Source organism: Peromyscus californicus, unplaced genomic scaffold (assembly GCF_007827085.1).
Source record: "Peromyscus californicus insignis strain IS unplaced genomic scaffold, ASM782708v3 Scaffold_4__1_contigs__length_199733344, whole genome shotgun sequence".
In the NCBI taxonomy this organism is placed as follows: Eukaryota; Metazoa; Chordata; class Mammalia; order Rodentia; family Cricetidae; genus Peromyscus; species Peromyscus californicus.
Window position 1 is genome coordinate 84,621,473 of NW_026294562.1, and position 13,953 is coordinate 84,635,425.

Consider the following 13,953-nt stretch of genomic DNA (forward strand, 5'->3'; position numbering starts at 1 on the left):
CTCCTCCCCCAAGGCACAGGGAACATCCCCAGAGAGTGGGGAAAGGTGCTGTGAGGTGCTGTGTTCTGGGCAGGACAGGGCTATCACACTAAAACATCACAGCAGCTGTGTTGCCTGCACAAGACCTGCATGAGACCAGTACAGTCACGATCCTGGCACAAACGGGCAGAGTCTCCAGGCCTGTGCTTTCCTGAGAAGCTGTTGGAAGTTGATAGCTGCTGGGAGAGGTTCCCATGTCCCACATCCATGTACACATGGATAGCACCAACCAGACTTGGATTACCAATAATAAATAAACAAACAAAAGCATGAAGTTGGGAGGGGGATCATATTGTAGGGGATAGGAGGGGAGTTGGAGGGGAGAAATAGGGGCATCAGATATGATTATATTTCACTGTATACATGTATGAAATCATCAAAAATAAATAAAAAGTTAAATATGTAGAAAATCTCACATAACTATTTAAAATGAAGTTTTATGTTATATATACTTGGCCATAATAAAAAAGACAAAAGAACCAAAAAATATCCCTGGCATCACCTCCCTTCCCAGCCCTCCCAGTACTGGCAGGTGCCTAGTCTCCCCTGTGTCTGGATGTCTCTTTAGAAGTCCACTGTCCCCATGCCTGGTGACTCTGCTGCCCCGGAAAACTTCCTGAAGACCATATGCAAAGCACTTCGCAGTGGGAACTAAATTCTGCTCCAAACAGCGTGGAGGACCATTTATATTCTTCTATTTATGTGTTTGTTACCAGTGGCCCAGAGAATGTACCTATTATTATACCCCATTAAAGTGGCAGCAGCTTTGTCCCTTGGCTCCTGTCACTCACCCCACCCAGTTCCTATTCTAACTCAGTTATTTAAGGGCTAGGCACACATGGTTCGAAGGCAAATTCTTACTCCGTTCCCAGAAGGCACACCCCATCCAGAAAATGTCTGGGGGACTTCTCCACGTCAGCTTAGTAAACAGAACTCAATTAAAAAAAAAAAAAATCTGCAAGTGAAAACAGGTTTTCCTCAGTGCAGAATTTGAACAATCCTGACAACATCGCATCTCCTCTTTAAAAACAAAACCCAAAAAACTGTAACATTTAAAATTTCTAACAGATGAGAGTCTTCACCACGTTCACCCAACTGTAACCAAACTCCTAAGCTAAAGCCATCCTCCTGCCTCAGCCTCCAAAGTAGCTGGGAACTTCAGGTATGAGTCACTGCACCTGCTAATGCTGATGTCACACAGCACGTACTCTGTAACTAGTAAAAGCCACAGATTAACAAACAAAAGGAGGAATCAGATTTTCATTTATAAAGAATGTTTTCCTGGGGCTGGGGTGTGGAGTGTTTACCTAGCACTCACCAGTCCCCAGCACTGCATAAACCAGGTGTGGTGGCACATGCCTGTAATTCCCGCACCCAGGAGGTGGAGACAGGTGATCAGAAGTTCATCTCGGGCTACAGACCAAATACGAGGCCAGTGTGGGACACACAAGATCCTGGGTCCTCCCCACAAGTCCCTCCTCAAAAAGGAGAAAACAAAAGGCTCATCCCGCACCTTAGCATGGCACCTGGCCCACAGTCAGTCTTCAGACACTGACTGCTGCTACAATTCCCTGCCACCTGTTCTCCTGCTTCCCTCCCCAGTTCCTCCTTGGCTACAGGGTGAGTTCAAGGCCAGCCTGTGGTTCATCAGAACCTGTCTCAGAAAACAATTATCCTGGGTGTTAGTATTCTGACCCGCCCCACTGGGCCTCCCTGCATCCTGATGTAAATTCTCCTTTAAAAAAGAAAACCCCTCCTCCCCTCCTCGTGTGTGCTCTCTCTCTTCCCATGAGTTATGCACCCCCTCTCTCCCTCTCTCCTTCTCTCTCTTTCCCCCTCTTTCTCTCTCCCCTCTTTTCCCCTCACCAAATCAAACTCTTCCCTGAGCGCTGTCCACATGGTGTCTCTATGTCTCACCCACCAGGGCCTCCCGAGTGCTGGATCAAAACACTGGGTCCCTCCTGTCATAAGGGAGGCCACCTCATGTCTTGGGTTGGGGAAGAACTGCACTAAGCCAAGGGCATCACACTCTATGGGGACTGAGTAGGATCCTGGTCTGCACTTCAGAGTGCATGTGCCAGAGAGGTCGTCTCTGAGAAGTTCCCCTATGGAGTCAGACCTGTTCCAGGGTCAAAGGTCTCCAGACAACCCTATTGGAATGATCATTCTCAAGACTGCAGAAGGTTTCACATGGGGCTCCAAGGCTTATTGTATAGCTGAAGATGACCTTGAATTTCTGATCTTCCTGCCTCTACCTCCAGAGTGCCAGGATTATAGGCAAGTGCCACCATGCCCACTTTTATACAGTGCTGATGCCCTGTGCTAGACAACCACTCTACCAACTAAGTTACATCCTCAGCCCTGCAATGGTTATTTTTCATGTGTACATTGCTGTGGAATAATCCTTCTGTCCACTGTGAAAATGTGTTGCTCTCATTGTTAATAAAAAGATGACTGGCCAATAGCTAGGTAGGATTTTGGGGGCAGAGAAAATGCTGGGAAGAAGGGCGGAGTCTGAAGGTCTTAAGTCAGACTGGAAGAAGAAACAGGGGAAGTTCATAGACAAGGTAAACAAGCCTCGGGGCAGCACATAGATTAATAGAAATGAGTTAATTTAAGTTGGAAGAGCTGGCTGGAGACAAGCCTAAGCTATCGGCTGAGCATTTATAATTAATAATAAGTCTGAGTAGTTATTTGGGAGCAGCTGACAGGACACAGAAAAATTCTGCCTACAGTATATAGAAGAAAAGAACAGAGAAAAAAAAAAGGTCCTGTTAATACCAAGTTTTTGGAGGAGGGGAGTGAGGGGATACAGAGAATATTATTAGAATCTTTTCTTTCTTTTTTGGCAGTACTAGGGATTGAACCTAGAACCTGAGGCATGCCAGGCTGCTCCTGTGCAGCATGATCCATGAGTTCCAGGCTAGTGAGACCCTGCCTCAAAAAATAAGGTGATAGCTCCTGAGGAACAAAACCTGCTTTTGAACCTGAGTCCACATGCACGTACACACACAGGTGCAGGGACACACATTCATGTATACACACACAAGTGCAGGGACACACACACACACACACACACACACCCCAGAGCCTGAAAACTTGATGGGTTGCAACTAAGACATGCAGATGACTTTGGCAAGGCCACATGGTTCAGAGGCCAGCCGGCCACCGAGGTTTAGTCCTGTTACTGCCAACCCATGCTTGTGAACAGAAGCTGTTCTTAAAGCAGTTAAGTTTGAAGACATAAGGGCTACTATTTCAACGATGCCAAAAGAGAGCAAGCCTTACAGAAGTACAAATGCCTAGGGACAATTAAGTGGCATATTCATTATGGCTTAATTGTCACCAATGACAGCTTAATATAACCTTGACTTTGCCACATGGATTCGGCAACATGCCCTTTCCGTTCACGTTGAACATCAATATTTAATGTGAAGGTCCGCTGGAGACATATAAATTATCTCCAATTTCATCAGCACCAAACCAAAGTTCCTGGTGTCTATCTGTTCTCTCCCTCTCATCTCAGAGAGACCAGGGCTCTGCATTGAGCCAAGGCTGCCCAGCTCAAAAGTTACCTCCTATTTGTGGGTCAGGGTAGTGACTTTCTGTTCTTCTGCAAGGCGCCCAGGAGGCTGTGCATCTGTCCAAGAATAGCAAGCCTGGTTTTCCCTAAGCACTGGGGATTCAGTATTCCCTACTCCTTAATTATGATTCATTGTTTTTCACATAAGTTTATGGAGCCACAGTCGGTAGCTCATGCATGCAACCTCAGCACTTGGGAGGTAAGGCAGGAGGAACTGGAGCTCAAGGTCAACTTTGGCTATCAAGCAAGTCTGAGGTCAGTCTAGACTACCTGAGACTGTCTCAAAAACAAACAAACAAACAATCAAACCAAACAAAAACAAACAACAACAAAACACACCTGGGAGAAACACTCCTTGAGTAAAGTGCTTGTCATGCAGTGTGATGACCTGAGTTCATATTCCTGCACCCATGGAAAGCCCAGCATGGGAGCATGTTCCAATGTTAACTGGCAAAAGACCCTGTTTCAAAACAAGAATGTCTCTCTGACCTCCACAAGTGCACCATAGCATGTATGCACCTGCACTCACACACAGATATGTATACTTATACCATATACACACACATACAAAGATTTTTTTCATAAATGTATCAAATGGTCAATCTACAATAATAGGTCTTTAGCACCATATGCATCTGGGACTCAGGAGCAAAGTATGTGTCGATATGAAGGGACTGTCTTTAACAGCACGGTGCTTTACAGAGTCTCCATGTTAGGTGAGGTCACGTGACAGGGTGCCACAGGCAAACCACAAGCCTCGCTCTCTTCACCTACAAAATGAAGACAAGCAACCCATACATACAGAATGAAATGACCTGTTTGTTGGGAGTTCAGTGCTCTCCACAGTAAGGCCTCAATCTATCTTCTAAACTCCATCTCCTCACCCTGTTGGGCTGTCCTTCCTGCTTCCTGGCCCCTAGCCCTTTCCTGTGCCATCACTTCAGTCTCTAGAACGTCCTCGGGTGCACTGTGGGTAACCAGACCACCCCTCCCTCCCAGGTTCCCAATGCCATCTGTTTTGTGAAGCTTTTTGGCTCTTTTAAGACAAGTCATTCCTTTCTGCTCTAAGAGTCCCCATGTGGACATGCTGAAAGCCATTTTTCACATACTGCCTTATGCACTAACAGTCAACAGACTGCCTCTCCCTCACTAACACAGGGGCTCTACATGCATTCTTGTTTCTAGGACAATATTTTGCATATAAAAAATGAGCAAGAAATGCCAGCAGGAGGAAGGAAGCCATGGCTGGAGTTGAGAGACCCACTGTGCCTCTTTCTTGAGGCCCCATCAACAGCTGTCACTCATCCCTAGTCACCACTCCCTGAGGCAGAAGAGTCTGTCTGTTCAGATGTGAACGCAGGCTTCACGTCACTGCCCACCTATGTGCGAGCTGTTCCAGCTATAACAACTGACCAAAGAGGCCTCGAGGTTGGGGGACACAGTCACATCTGCCATACTCAGATGATGCTTTGCTCATAGGTCACAACTGTTGCCTTCCACACAGATGCTGAGAGCCTGATGAGTGACAGGGACCAGTTTTCTCCTTCAAAAGCTGCTTCTCACCTTCTAGAAAGGGGAAATACAAAAGCACTCTTGCCACCTACTGCCATGCCCCGCTGCTTCCTCAGTGCCACTTGCCATGGTGACAGAAGCCACCTGCTCCCAACAGGGGACCCGACAGCAGTGCCTGCTCTGTGCTTCCTTGGGCTCCTCATACTGACCCGCACAGCAGCTCCAACCAATGTGCCCTGAGGTCTAAGCACATGCTGGGACCCACTGCGTTTTCTTTGACTGTAAATATACAGTTAATTCACCCATCGAAGGCTCTGGTGGGGCTGTCTTCCTCATAGATGCCTCTGCTTACTACTTACATCCTCACTCTGAGACATTTGTGTCCTGTTAGCTTCACTGTTTGCTTCTCAATGGAGGCTTATTCTGTAGACTGGGCTAGCCTGGAACTAGGATCCTCACGCCTCAGCTTCCCACATGCTGGGGTTATAGGCATGGACTGTTATGCCTGGCACTTCCATCACTACTATTGGGGCTGGGGATATAGTTCAGTTGGTAGAGTGATGGCCAGGTAGGTATACACAAAGTCTGGCGGTCAATCCCCGGTACCCATGAACTGGGTGTGGTGGCCTATGCCTATAATCTCATCACTGGGAAGGCAGGAGAATCAGAAGTTCAAGGTCATTCATTCCCAACTACAAAATGAGTATAAGGCCAACTGGGGATTCTAGGATCCAGCTCTTAAAGAACAGATAAATAAAAAAGAATTGCTGGGTGGTGATGGCATATATCTTTAATCTCAGCACTGGGGAGGCAGAGGCAGGCGGATCTTTGAATTTGAGGCCAGCCTGGTCTACATAGTAAGCTCCAAGATAGCCAGGGCTACACAGAGAAATGCTGTCTCACCACCCTCCCCCAAAATAAATAAAAAAGACAGAGAAAATATTAGCCATTGTTATCATCAGTTCCCACTCATTTGTAAAGCACCTACAGAACACATGTGACGTAGACAATGCCAGGAGTCCTGATCCCACAGCAAAGTGAAAGTGAGGCCTGTGGGCTTGGTGACCTTGAGGAGGAAGGGGAAAGGGTGGCAGCAATGACCTGTTTACCAGTCCAGAACAACAGTGAGGAAGCAGTGAAGAAAAAGCCAGCATCAAAGGAATGCCTTAAAGACTGAGCTCGTCCAGCTTTTGTCTGTCCGGGGTGGGCTGAGGAAGGCTTTCCAGAGACAGAGCATGTGAACTGAGCTCCAGCACAGAAATTTTTTAAAAGTACATTGAAAAAAAGTTCAAACTTAAGAGGGAGATATGAGAGCGTGGCGGGAAAGAAAACAGAATAAACTATGTGTATGACAATTACATGTATGAAATTGTCAAAGAACAAATTTAATTAATAAAAGTTTTTGAGAAAAAAGAAAAAGGCCAGGATTATAAGACCGAGCATGAAATTTCCTCCCTGGAGCAGGCCCTCAAGTTACCCGGAACGGTCATGCCAGGACTGCACAGTGGGCACATCTTTCTCGGCCATCAGTGCTGCAGCGTTCACAGTCCACTGCTGGGTAGGACCACTGAGGTCTTCCCTCCTACAGCAGTCTACACAGAACTCTCTGGCACTATGGAAGCCAGCCAGCAAAGAAGCTTCCAGGTTCGTCTGAAACTGGTTTCTTTGTACTCTACAGCCAAAGTGTGAGGTGTCTTCAGCAACAGTCTTCCCATGAAGTTATGATGGGCAACCAAGACCAATGGCCAGAGCCTGTGTTATTTTAGAGACCTTTGGGGCCTCGCTAAACAGTTACTCCATGAGAGGTGGCCTATGCCCTGCACTGTAATGCTCAGTAAATGATACAAATCTGGGAGCAGTATTGCCCATCCACGACAGGTGATTTCACTGAAATTCTTTTTTACAAAACGTTAGATTTTGAACTTAGTTTACTAACTAGTGGGTTTCAGTTAGCCCACCCACTATCCTCTCTCTTCCCATTAAATCAAGGGAACAGTGAAGATGGATTTGCAAGTACCTCTGTAGTAGACTATACAGTCCAGAGTGCTATTGCTGGGTCACTTGGCAGTTCTAGTTTTAGTTTTGTGAGACCCTCCAGACTATTTCCCAAGTAGCTGCATTAGTTTGCACACCCAATAACAGTGCATATGTGTTCTCCTTCTGCCACACCCACACTTTTAGCATTTGTGGTCAAAAGCCCATGGCTGGGCAGTCACAGGCCCCAAGGCAGAGTCTGCTATTGCTATTTTCCTAACGTATCATGCGGTCAAAATGCCTTATAAATATTCATGCTTACACCCACAGACCGGGGCTGCTCTCAGTCTTGGTCAGAGAAGCTCCCTTCGTGCAGTGAGCAGCAGTCAATGCAGAGATGCCAAACCCAGGAGAGTGCCGAGAATAAGAGACTGTGTTATCGGCCATAATGGGACATCTCCATCAGCACCTCACTCCCATTGCCACAGCTCCCACTAAGGCTCGGGGAACACTGCTGAAAAGGAGGTGGGAATAATGGAAGAAACTGGCCCTCCCTCTCCCAGCAGCTATCAGCCAATAGCTCCCCAGCGAGGCGTGGGACTTCACGCCTCCTTCTCTATGCTGAGTTTTTGTCTGGCTTGGGCACAGGTATGTGTTGTGAATGCTGTCACAAACACTATGAGCACATATGTACAACTAACTGCCCTGTTGTGTCTGGAAAACCATTTCCTTGCATCATCCATCACCTCTGACTTACACTATTTCTTCCACGCTGCCCTCTGTTCCACAAGGATCCCCGAGCCTTGGGAGGAGGGACTGTAATGCAGTAGGCCAACCACACTCAGGGGATGGCCACAACCCAAGAGTATATTGGCAGCACAAATTGGACTTGATAGGCTTAATAAAACAACAAGAAACAAGAGGCGTAAAGTTAGCTGGGTGTGATGGGGTGGGTCTGTGAGGAGCTGGGTGCGGAGTGTGGATATACTCAAAATACATCGTACTAAATTCTCAAATAATGAATAAAAATTTATAAAGAAGGAAAACATAAGAGGACACTAGGTTTAAAACATACAAAATTAAAACACTGTGTTGGGAAGAGGGCTGCGAAGTGCTGTATCCTGGTATGACGGGGTGGGTTTCCCAGGCTCCAGTGGGTGTCCCCACACCCATGCACACATGAAATGCTGTGTCAAAGGCTCCAGTGGGGGTCCCCACACCCATGCACACATGAAATGCTGTGTCCCAGGCTCCAGTGGGGGTCCCCACACCCACACACACATGGGAAGCACCAACAGGACTCTGGGCTATCAAAAACAAAGACATGAAACTGGAAGAGGGCCATGTTGTGGGGGGCACAGAGGGATTGAAGGGGGAAGAAACAGGAGGTATGATTATGTTCCACTGTATAGTTGTATGACCTTCTCAGGAATAAAGGAAATTTTAAAAATAGAAATAAAACTACAAGAACGGCAGAGAGCTCCGAGAGGAAGAGAGACACTGTCATAGAGGTGACAGCAAACCAGCTCTGCCCGCTCCCCTGGCCTCACCTGCTCTCTCCTTCTGTGCAGTGAACTGCACAGTCTCTGATCCGCAGCCCGACTCAGCCATTTTATCTCAAGACTGGCTTTCCCACAGTCAAGGTTTGCGTGTGAGAAGTCAATCTGAAGCCTTGGGTGCGGAGCGCACGCCTATAATTCCAGCACTTTGGGAGGATCAAGAGTTTGGGGCCAGCCAGGGAGGGCTGCATAGCCAAGAGTGTTGGGATAGAGAGGGCCTGATACAGAGACAGAGACAGACATGGGAGGAGGAAGAGAGAGAGGAAAGGGAGAGGAGGAGAGAAAGGAACACCCAGACAGACAGCCAAACCACTAAAGCACAGTGCTGTCAATGTCACACTGCGCTTGCAGGACTCCAACTCGGCAGCTACCTGGCGCCAGTGGCCCGGTGCTCTCAGGGCATGACTTCATCTATTCTCAACTGAGATGCAGCCCTGCCGTCACCTCTGCTTTGTACACGGATAAACTGAAGCACAAAAAGGCCAACTTGCTCAAGGGTATCTGTTTCCCTAAGTCGCAGAACCAGGGGCAGACCCACTGTATTCGGGAAACTTGAAAGCCACCATCAACCAGGGCCTCAGCACAGCGTGCTGGTGGCCGAACCCAGGCGATCAATCTCACTTCTCTAGACCTTTGCTCGGACGCTTCACTACATCAGAAGGCTGGGTGTTCCTTCCGTCTCCCCTCCCCATGTCCTCCTTATAAAAACATATGTTCTTTTGAGCCACTGACAAACAAGGACAAGAAGCTAGAGAGCAAAGAAAAGGCAGACAGGCATTTCTGCGCCATCTCTAGGTGGGAAACACTGATGTGCAAGTCTTTTGGGGCTGCTCAGTGCTCCCGGGTGACAGGTAGGAATATTTGTAGTAAACGTGCACAAACAGATAGAAGTAGGCCTTTTCTAGCATCCCGAGCTGGCTTGCAGGGGGTTTAAGACCCTGGACTCAGCCCTGGCAGAGGCCAGCCTGAAAATGGAGATGGAATCAAGACAGAATGAAGGTAGGCCCGAGAATGAAGGGGGGGGGGGGGACGCTTTAGAGCCAGCTGAGATGGGAGGATGTCCGGGGAGACAACCAAAGCACCCAGCTCCCACGAGCTTCATATTTAGCTCTCTCCTTCTCAGTAATTGGCTGCATTATTTATTTGGCCAGTAACTGCTCTGTGTGGCTTTCAGAAGGACAATGATGGGCTTTTAAGGTTTAGTGCGATTGCATTTGGACTCCAGCAAAAATCATCAGATGAATTTTTAAACATGAAGCAGACACCACATGGCTGTGCCCAGCAGTTGCTTCAAGTCGGGACGAAGGCCCAGCAGCCCGGAGTTCTAACACTGGTGCTGTTCTCATCCGAGCACGGGAACCAGGGCTGAGCTTACACTCTCACCTTCCCAACATCCTCTTGATACTTAGGAGGAGCCTCTGAGGCAAACTACACAGAGAGAGTGGAGGTGTCACCCCCAATAGCAGGATATTTGCTATCTAAAGATTAGATTCCACTCCGTGTGCCTGGTGTTCAAACACATGAACAAACAGAAACAATAAAAACAACCCTGAACCCGCTGTGGTGAAGCAGCCCTAACTTCTCAGGCTCCCTAGGCATCCTAGCCCAAGAAATCTGGCTGCCAGACCTGGCCTGATGTGGACAAACAGACTGAAGAAGGACAGGACAGAAAATATCTCACTCCTCCATCTGTGTCCATCGGCCTCTGTGTTGCCTGACCCCATGTTTCCTACTACAGAAGCATTTAAAAATACTCACTAAGCCAGACAGTAGTGGTGCACAAAATTAATCCCAGCACTTGAGAAGCAGAGGCAGGCAGATCTCTTTGAGTTCGAGGCCAACCTGGACTACAAACAGAGTTCCAGGACAACCAAGACTGTTAAAGAGAAACCCTGTCTCAAAAAATTTTAAAAAAGAATAACAATATTCCGATTGCTGCTTTTTCCCCGTTAAGGCATCTGTCAGGACATGCGTGCAGGGATGTGTGTGGTTGAGTCACACTTCCAAAGTCACAAGGGAGCATCAAGGACAGAGAGACAGGTAGGCTTACCTTGGGAGAGGCACTGGTTGGCCAAGGCAACCTGACCAGAATGCAGGTAGAGGTTGAGGCGGGTGAAGATGCCCACCAGGGAGGGGATGGTGATGAAGCAGTAAGCAACACAGGCCTAGAGAGAAGGGAGATGCAGATGGTGAGTCAATATGCCCATGTTCACACACACACACACACACACACACACACACACACACACACACACAGCAATCCCAGTTCTGATGAGCTCTGGGAAGCTGGGGAAGGAGAAAGGGGCAAAATAGAGGGTTTGAAAACTAACTCTTCATCCCTCACCGTATTTATGACAGATAACACCTCTGTGTGGGCAATGGAGAAACTGACTGCTCAGGAATATGGAAGTAATAAGGAGCAGCTAAGCTGGGGACGCTAAAAAGTCAGAAAGTGCTTGACACTAAGGACAGAGGCAAGAGGTAACGGGTGTACGCCTCCCTTTCACTATAATCTCTTGGGCGTGGTTTCATTTTAAAAGATGGGGCACTGCCGCTCTACTGTGATTTGGGGAGTCACCCCAAGATGCTGACATTTGGATGTAACTTTGACTTGGATAGAACCCTGACCAAGAGAAAAACTATACTAAGCCTTCCAGTTATAGGCATGAAGATATTATGTGAAAACGATATTGCTAGAGAAGGAATTTATATTAATATATTAGAGAAAATTCAAGGGAATGCAGCTGGCACACAGAAATACAAATGTCTCTCTCAACCGCCTCAGAACACATGGAGGGTGAACATCCCTTATCTGAGGTGCTTCTAGTTTCAAAGAGTTTTGGATTTTGGAATATTTACGTATATAATACATAGTGAGGTATCCTGTGGAGGGGACCCCAAGTCAAACCACAGAATTCCATTATGTCCCCTATGTGCTTTATACACACAGCTCGGCGGTAACCGCACACAGCATTTCCAATAACTTTATACACGAAACACAGTCACAGCACGGAGCTGTCCATTTGTGGCATCACGGCAAGTATCAGATTTGGGAATGTTTTAGATCTGGAGATTGGAGATGTATGATTTGTACGGAAATTTAGGCTTGTTGGACATTTCTTTTGAAAACAATACAGAAGCTGATTAGCCCATTGATTCCTAGGGAAAAACAAATCTTGAAAATCAACACTAAGCCACCCTTCTCATGACACATTTAGCACCCCTGGGAACAGTCATTCAGCATAGTGAAAACTCAAGAGCCCGCTGCACTCCGCGTCTGGAGCCCCGATCTGTAGCACACACCCGGACAAACGCCGCCGTCTTTCTGGAGTGGTTCCCTTTCATGACTGCTCTTGTTTCCATTGCTAGCCGGTTCACACTCTAGATTTGGGAAGAAATCAAACAGAAATAAATGGTAACCAATTGGCCATGACCCAGAGTGACGTCTTCCAGAGGTTAGGATGTGGGCTCCACAAACAACCAAAATGGACCAAGACTAACCAGCTGGCCCCTTACGCTGAAATACTAAGATCAATAGGCAGGTTAGGCTTGAGCAAATATCTCCAAGATAATAGAACACAGGCACTCACTGTGTCAGTCATAGCTACCAATGAGCATAACAAATGAACATTTTCCTGGTTTAATGAATAGCCAGGGTTTGTTTACCAAAAGTCCCACATCTAAGTACCAGATCTCAGGAAACTTCCAAACCCAAGAGTAGGCTGAGTAATGTAACCACCTGATGCTAATACTAACAGCAGTAACCACAGCCACGTTATTCAGCTGATACACCAGCTCATTTGATCCTTACAACCCTACAAGGGGGCTCCATGACCAACCCCCATCTTATAGATGAAGTCTCTAGATTTAGGTCTTAGAATGATGGGTGCAAAATAACATACTAAGGAGGAAACAAGTTCCTACGAAGTGTTATTCTTCAACAGATATAAAATCGATTAAAAAGAATAATGGGAGTTTTGGTTCCCAAACTGGGTACCATGGCATCATCAGGATGCTGCAATCAAGGGCAGGTTTTAAGAAATAGCAATTGTTGGACTCTGTGCCAAGTGCTGGTGTGCCATAGCTTGTGACTTCACTGAATTACGTCCCTCATGGCCATACTCTGCATAAGTGGACTTTCGGCAGCCACAGTGATAAAAAGTTGGGGCGGTGGGGGAGATTGATGGGGAACAGAAAATAAGGGCAGTAGTAAGTGATCTGAGTTCAGGGCTGGGACTGTGCAGAGCTGACAAGCATGCACACGCTTCATCAGGAAGCGATCACAGTTACACAAGTGGTATACTTTTGCCTGTTTTGCTGGATACAGGGGTGGAACCCAGGGCCTCACACATCTGAGTCCCCGCCACTGTGCTCCACACCCAGTCTGTAACTGTTATTTAGGAACCATTTTTAAAAGAACAAAGTTAAAATGCTATTTTTCTTTCCACTTTTATACATATATAGTATTTTATTTTTTCTGAGGTTTTTCGAGCTGTTAGCTGTTTAATCATAAGCAGAGCTGTTACTCAGGGGTCAGCAAGTCTGTGGAGAACAGCAAACCACTGGTTAGACAGGGCCTCGGGTCACCTGCCCATTCATTGGTGGAGCCCAGTGCAGACCACTTTACTCTTGTCACTATCACCAAGAAATGAGAGCATGCAAATTGCTGAGAAGGGGGGTGGTTTATTCAAGAAGAAAAGAAATCAGTGAGACATAAAAAGAAAGAAAAAATGACTGAGCATACTCAAAGGCTTAAGCAAAGCCGTGGATCTGATTAGCCTCCAAGAAACCATCTCTCCAGCCCACCCACGAGGAGAGGAGCAGGAGAGTGCTTGAAGAATCAGACTGCAAGCTACTTGATGCCAGCATTGGGGGTTGGGGGGTGGAAGTGGGGTTGGAGAGGCAGAAGGATCAGGAGTTCAAAGCCAGCCTCAGCTACACAGTAAATTTGGGGTCAGCCTGGATTGCACAAGACCTAGTCTCAAATAACTAAAAGAACACTCCTAGACTGAGCCTAGCATGCGGTATATTGACAACTAATCAGTACTCATGGAAAGAACACATGACGAGAATGCTTACATGGATCAACTGCACAAGAACAGGTTCCAAGTTGCAAAACATCGACCTGGACTCAACGTAGAAGCTGAGCTGCTGCTCAAAATCACGGCCGAAGGAGACCTAGAATCAAAGAGAGAGACGCTAAGAGGCACAGTGCTGTTATTAGTGGGGAGCCAAACACGTGTGCATGAATGCGTGTGTGCCCACACATTCGTGCACACACACATA

The 13,953-nt window shown here is 47.1% G+C and overlaps 1 protein-coding gene across 3 annotated transcripts in view; it reads right to left on the bottom strand.

The window, feature by feature from the left end:
• Positions 1–13,953, bottom strand: part of Vps35l (VPS35 endosomal protein sorting factor like) — a 109,576-nt gene that overhangs the window by 24,371 nt on the left and 71,252 nt on the right. For all 3 annotated transcript variants that reach the window (XM_052761151.1, XM_052761153.1, XM_052761152.1), the window contains 3 exons: positions 13,747–13,845; positions 11,971–12,048; positions 10,718–10,832 (listed from right to left, as the gene is read on the bottom strand). In XM_052761151.1, coding sequence (XP_052617111.1) covers positions 10,718–10,832; positions 11,971–12,048; positions 13,747–13,845 — 292 coding nt within the window. The remainder of the gene's footprint in view (positions 1–10,717; positions 10,833–11,970; positions 12,049–13,746; positions 13,846–13,953) is intronic.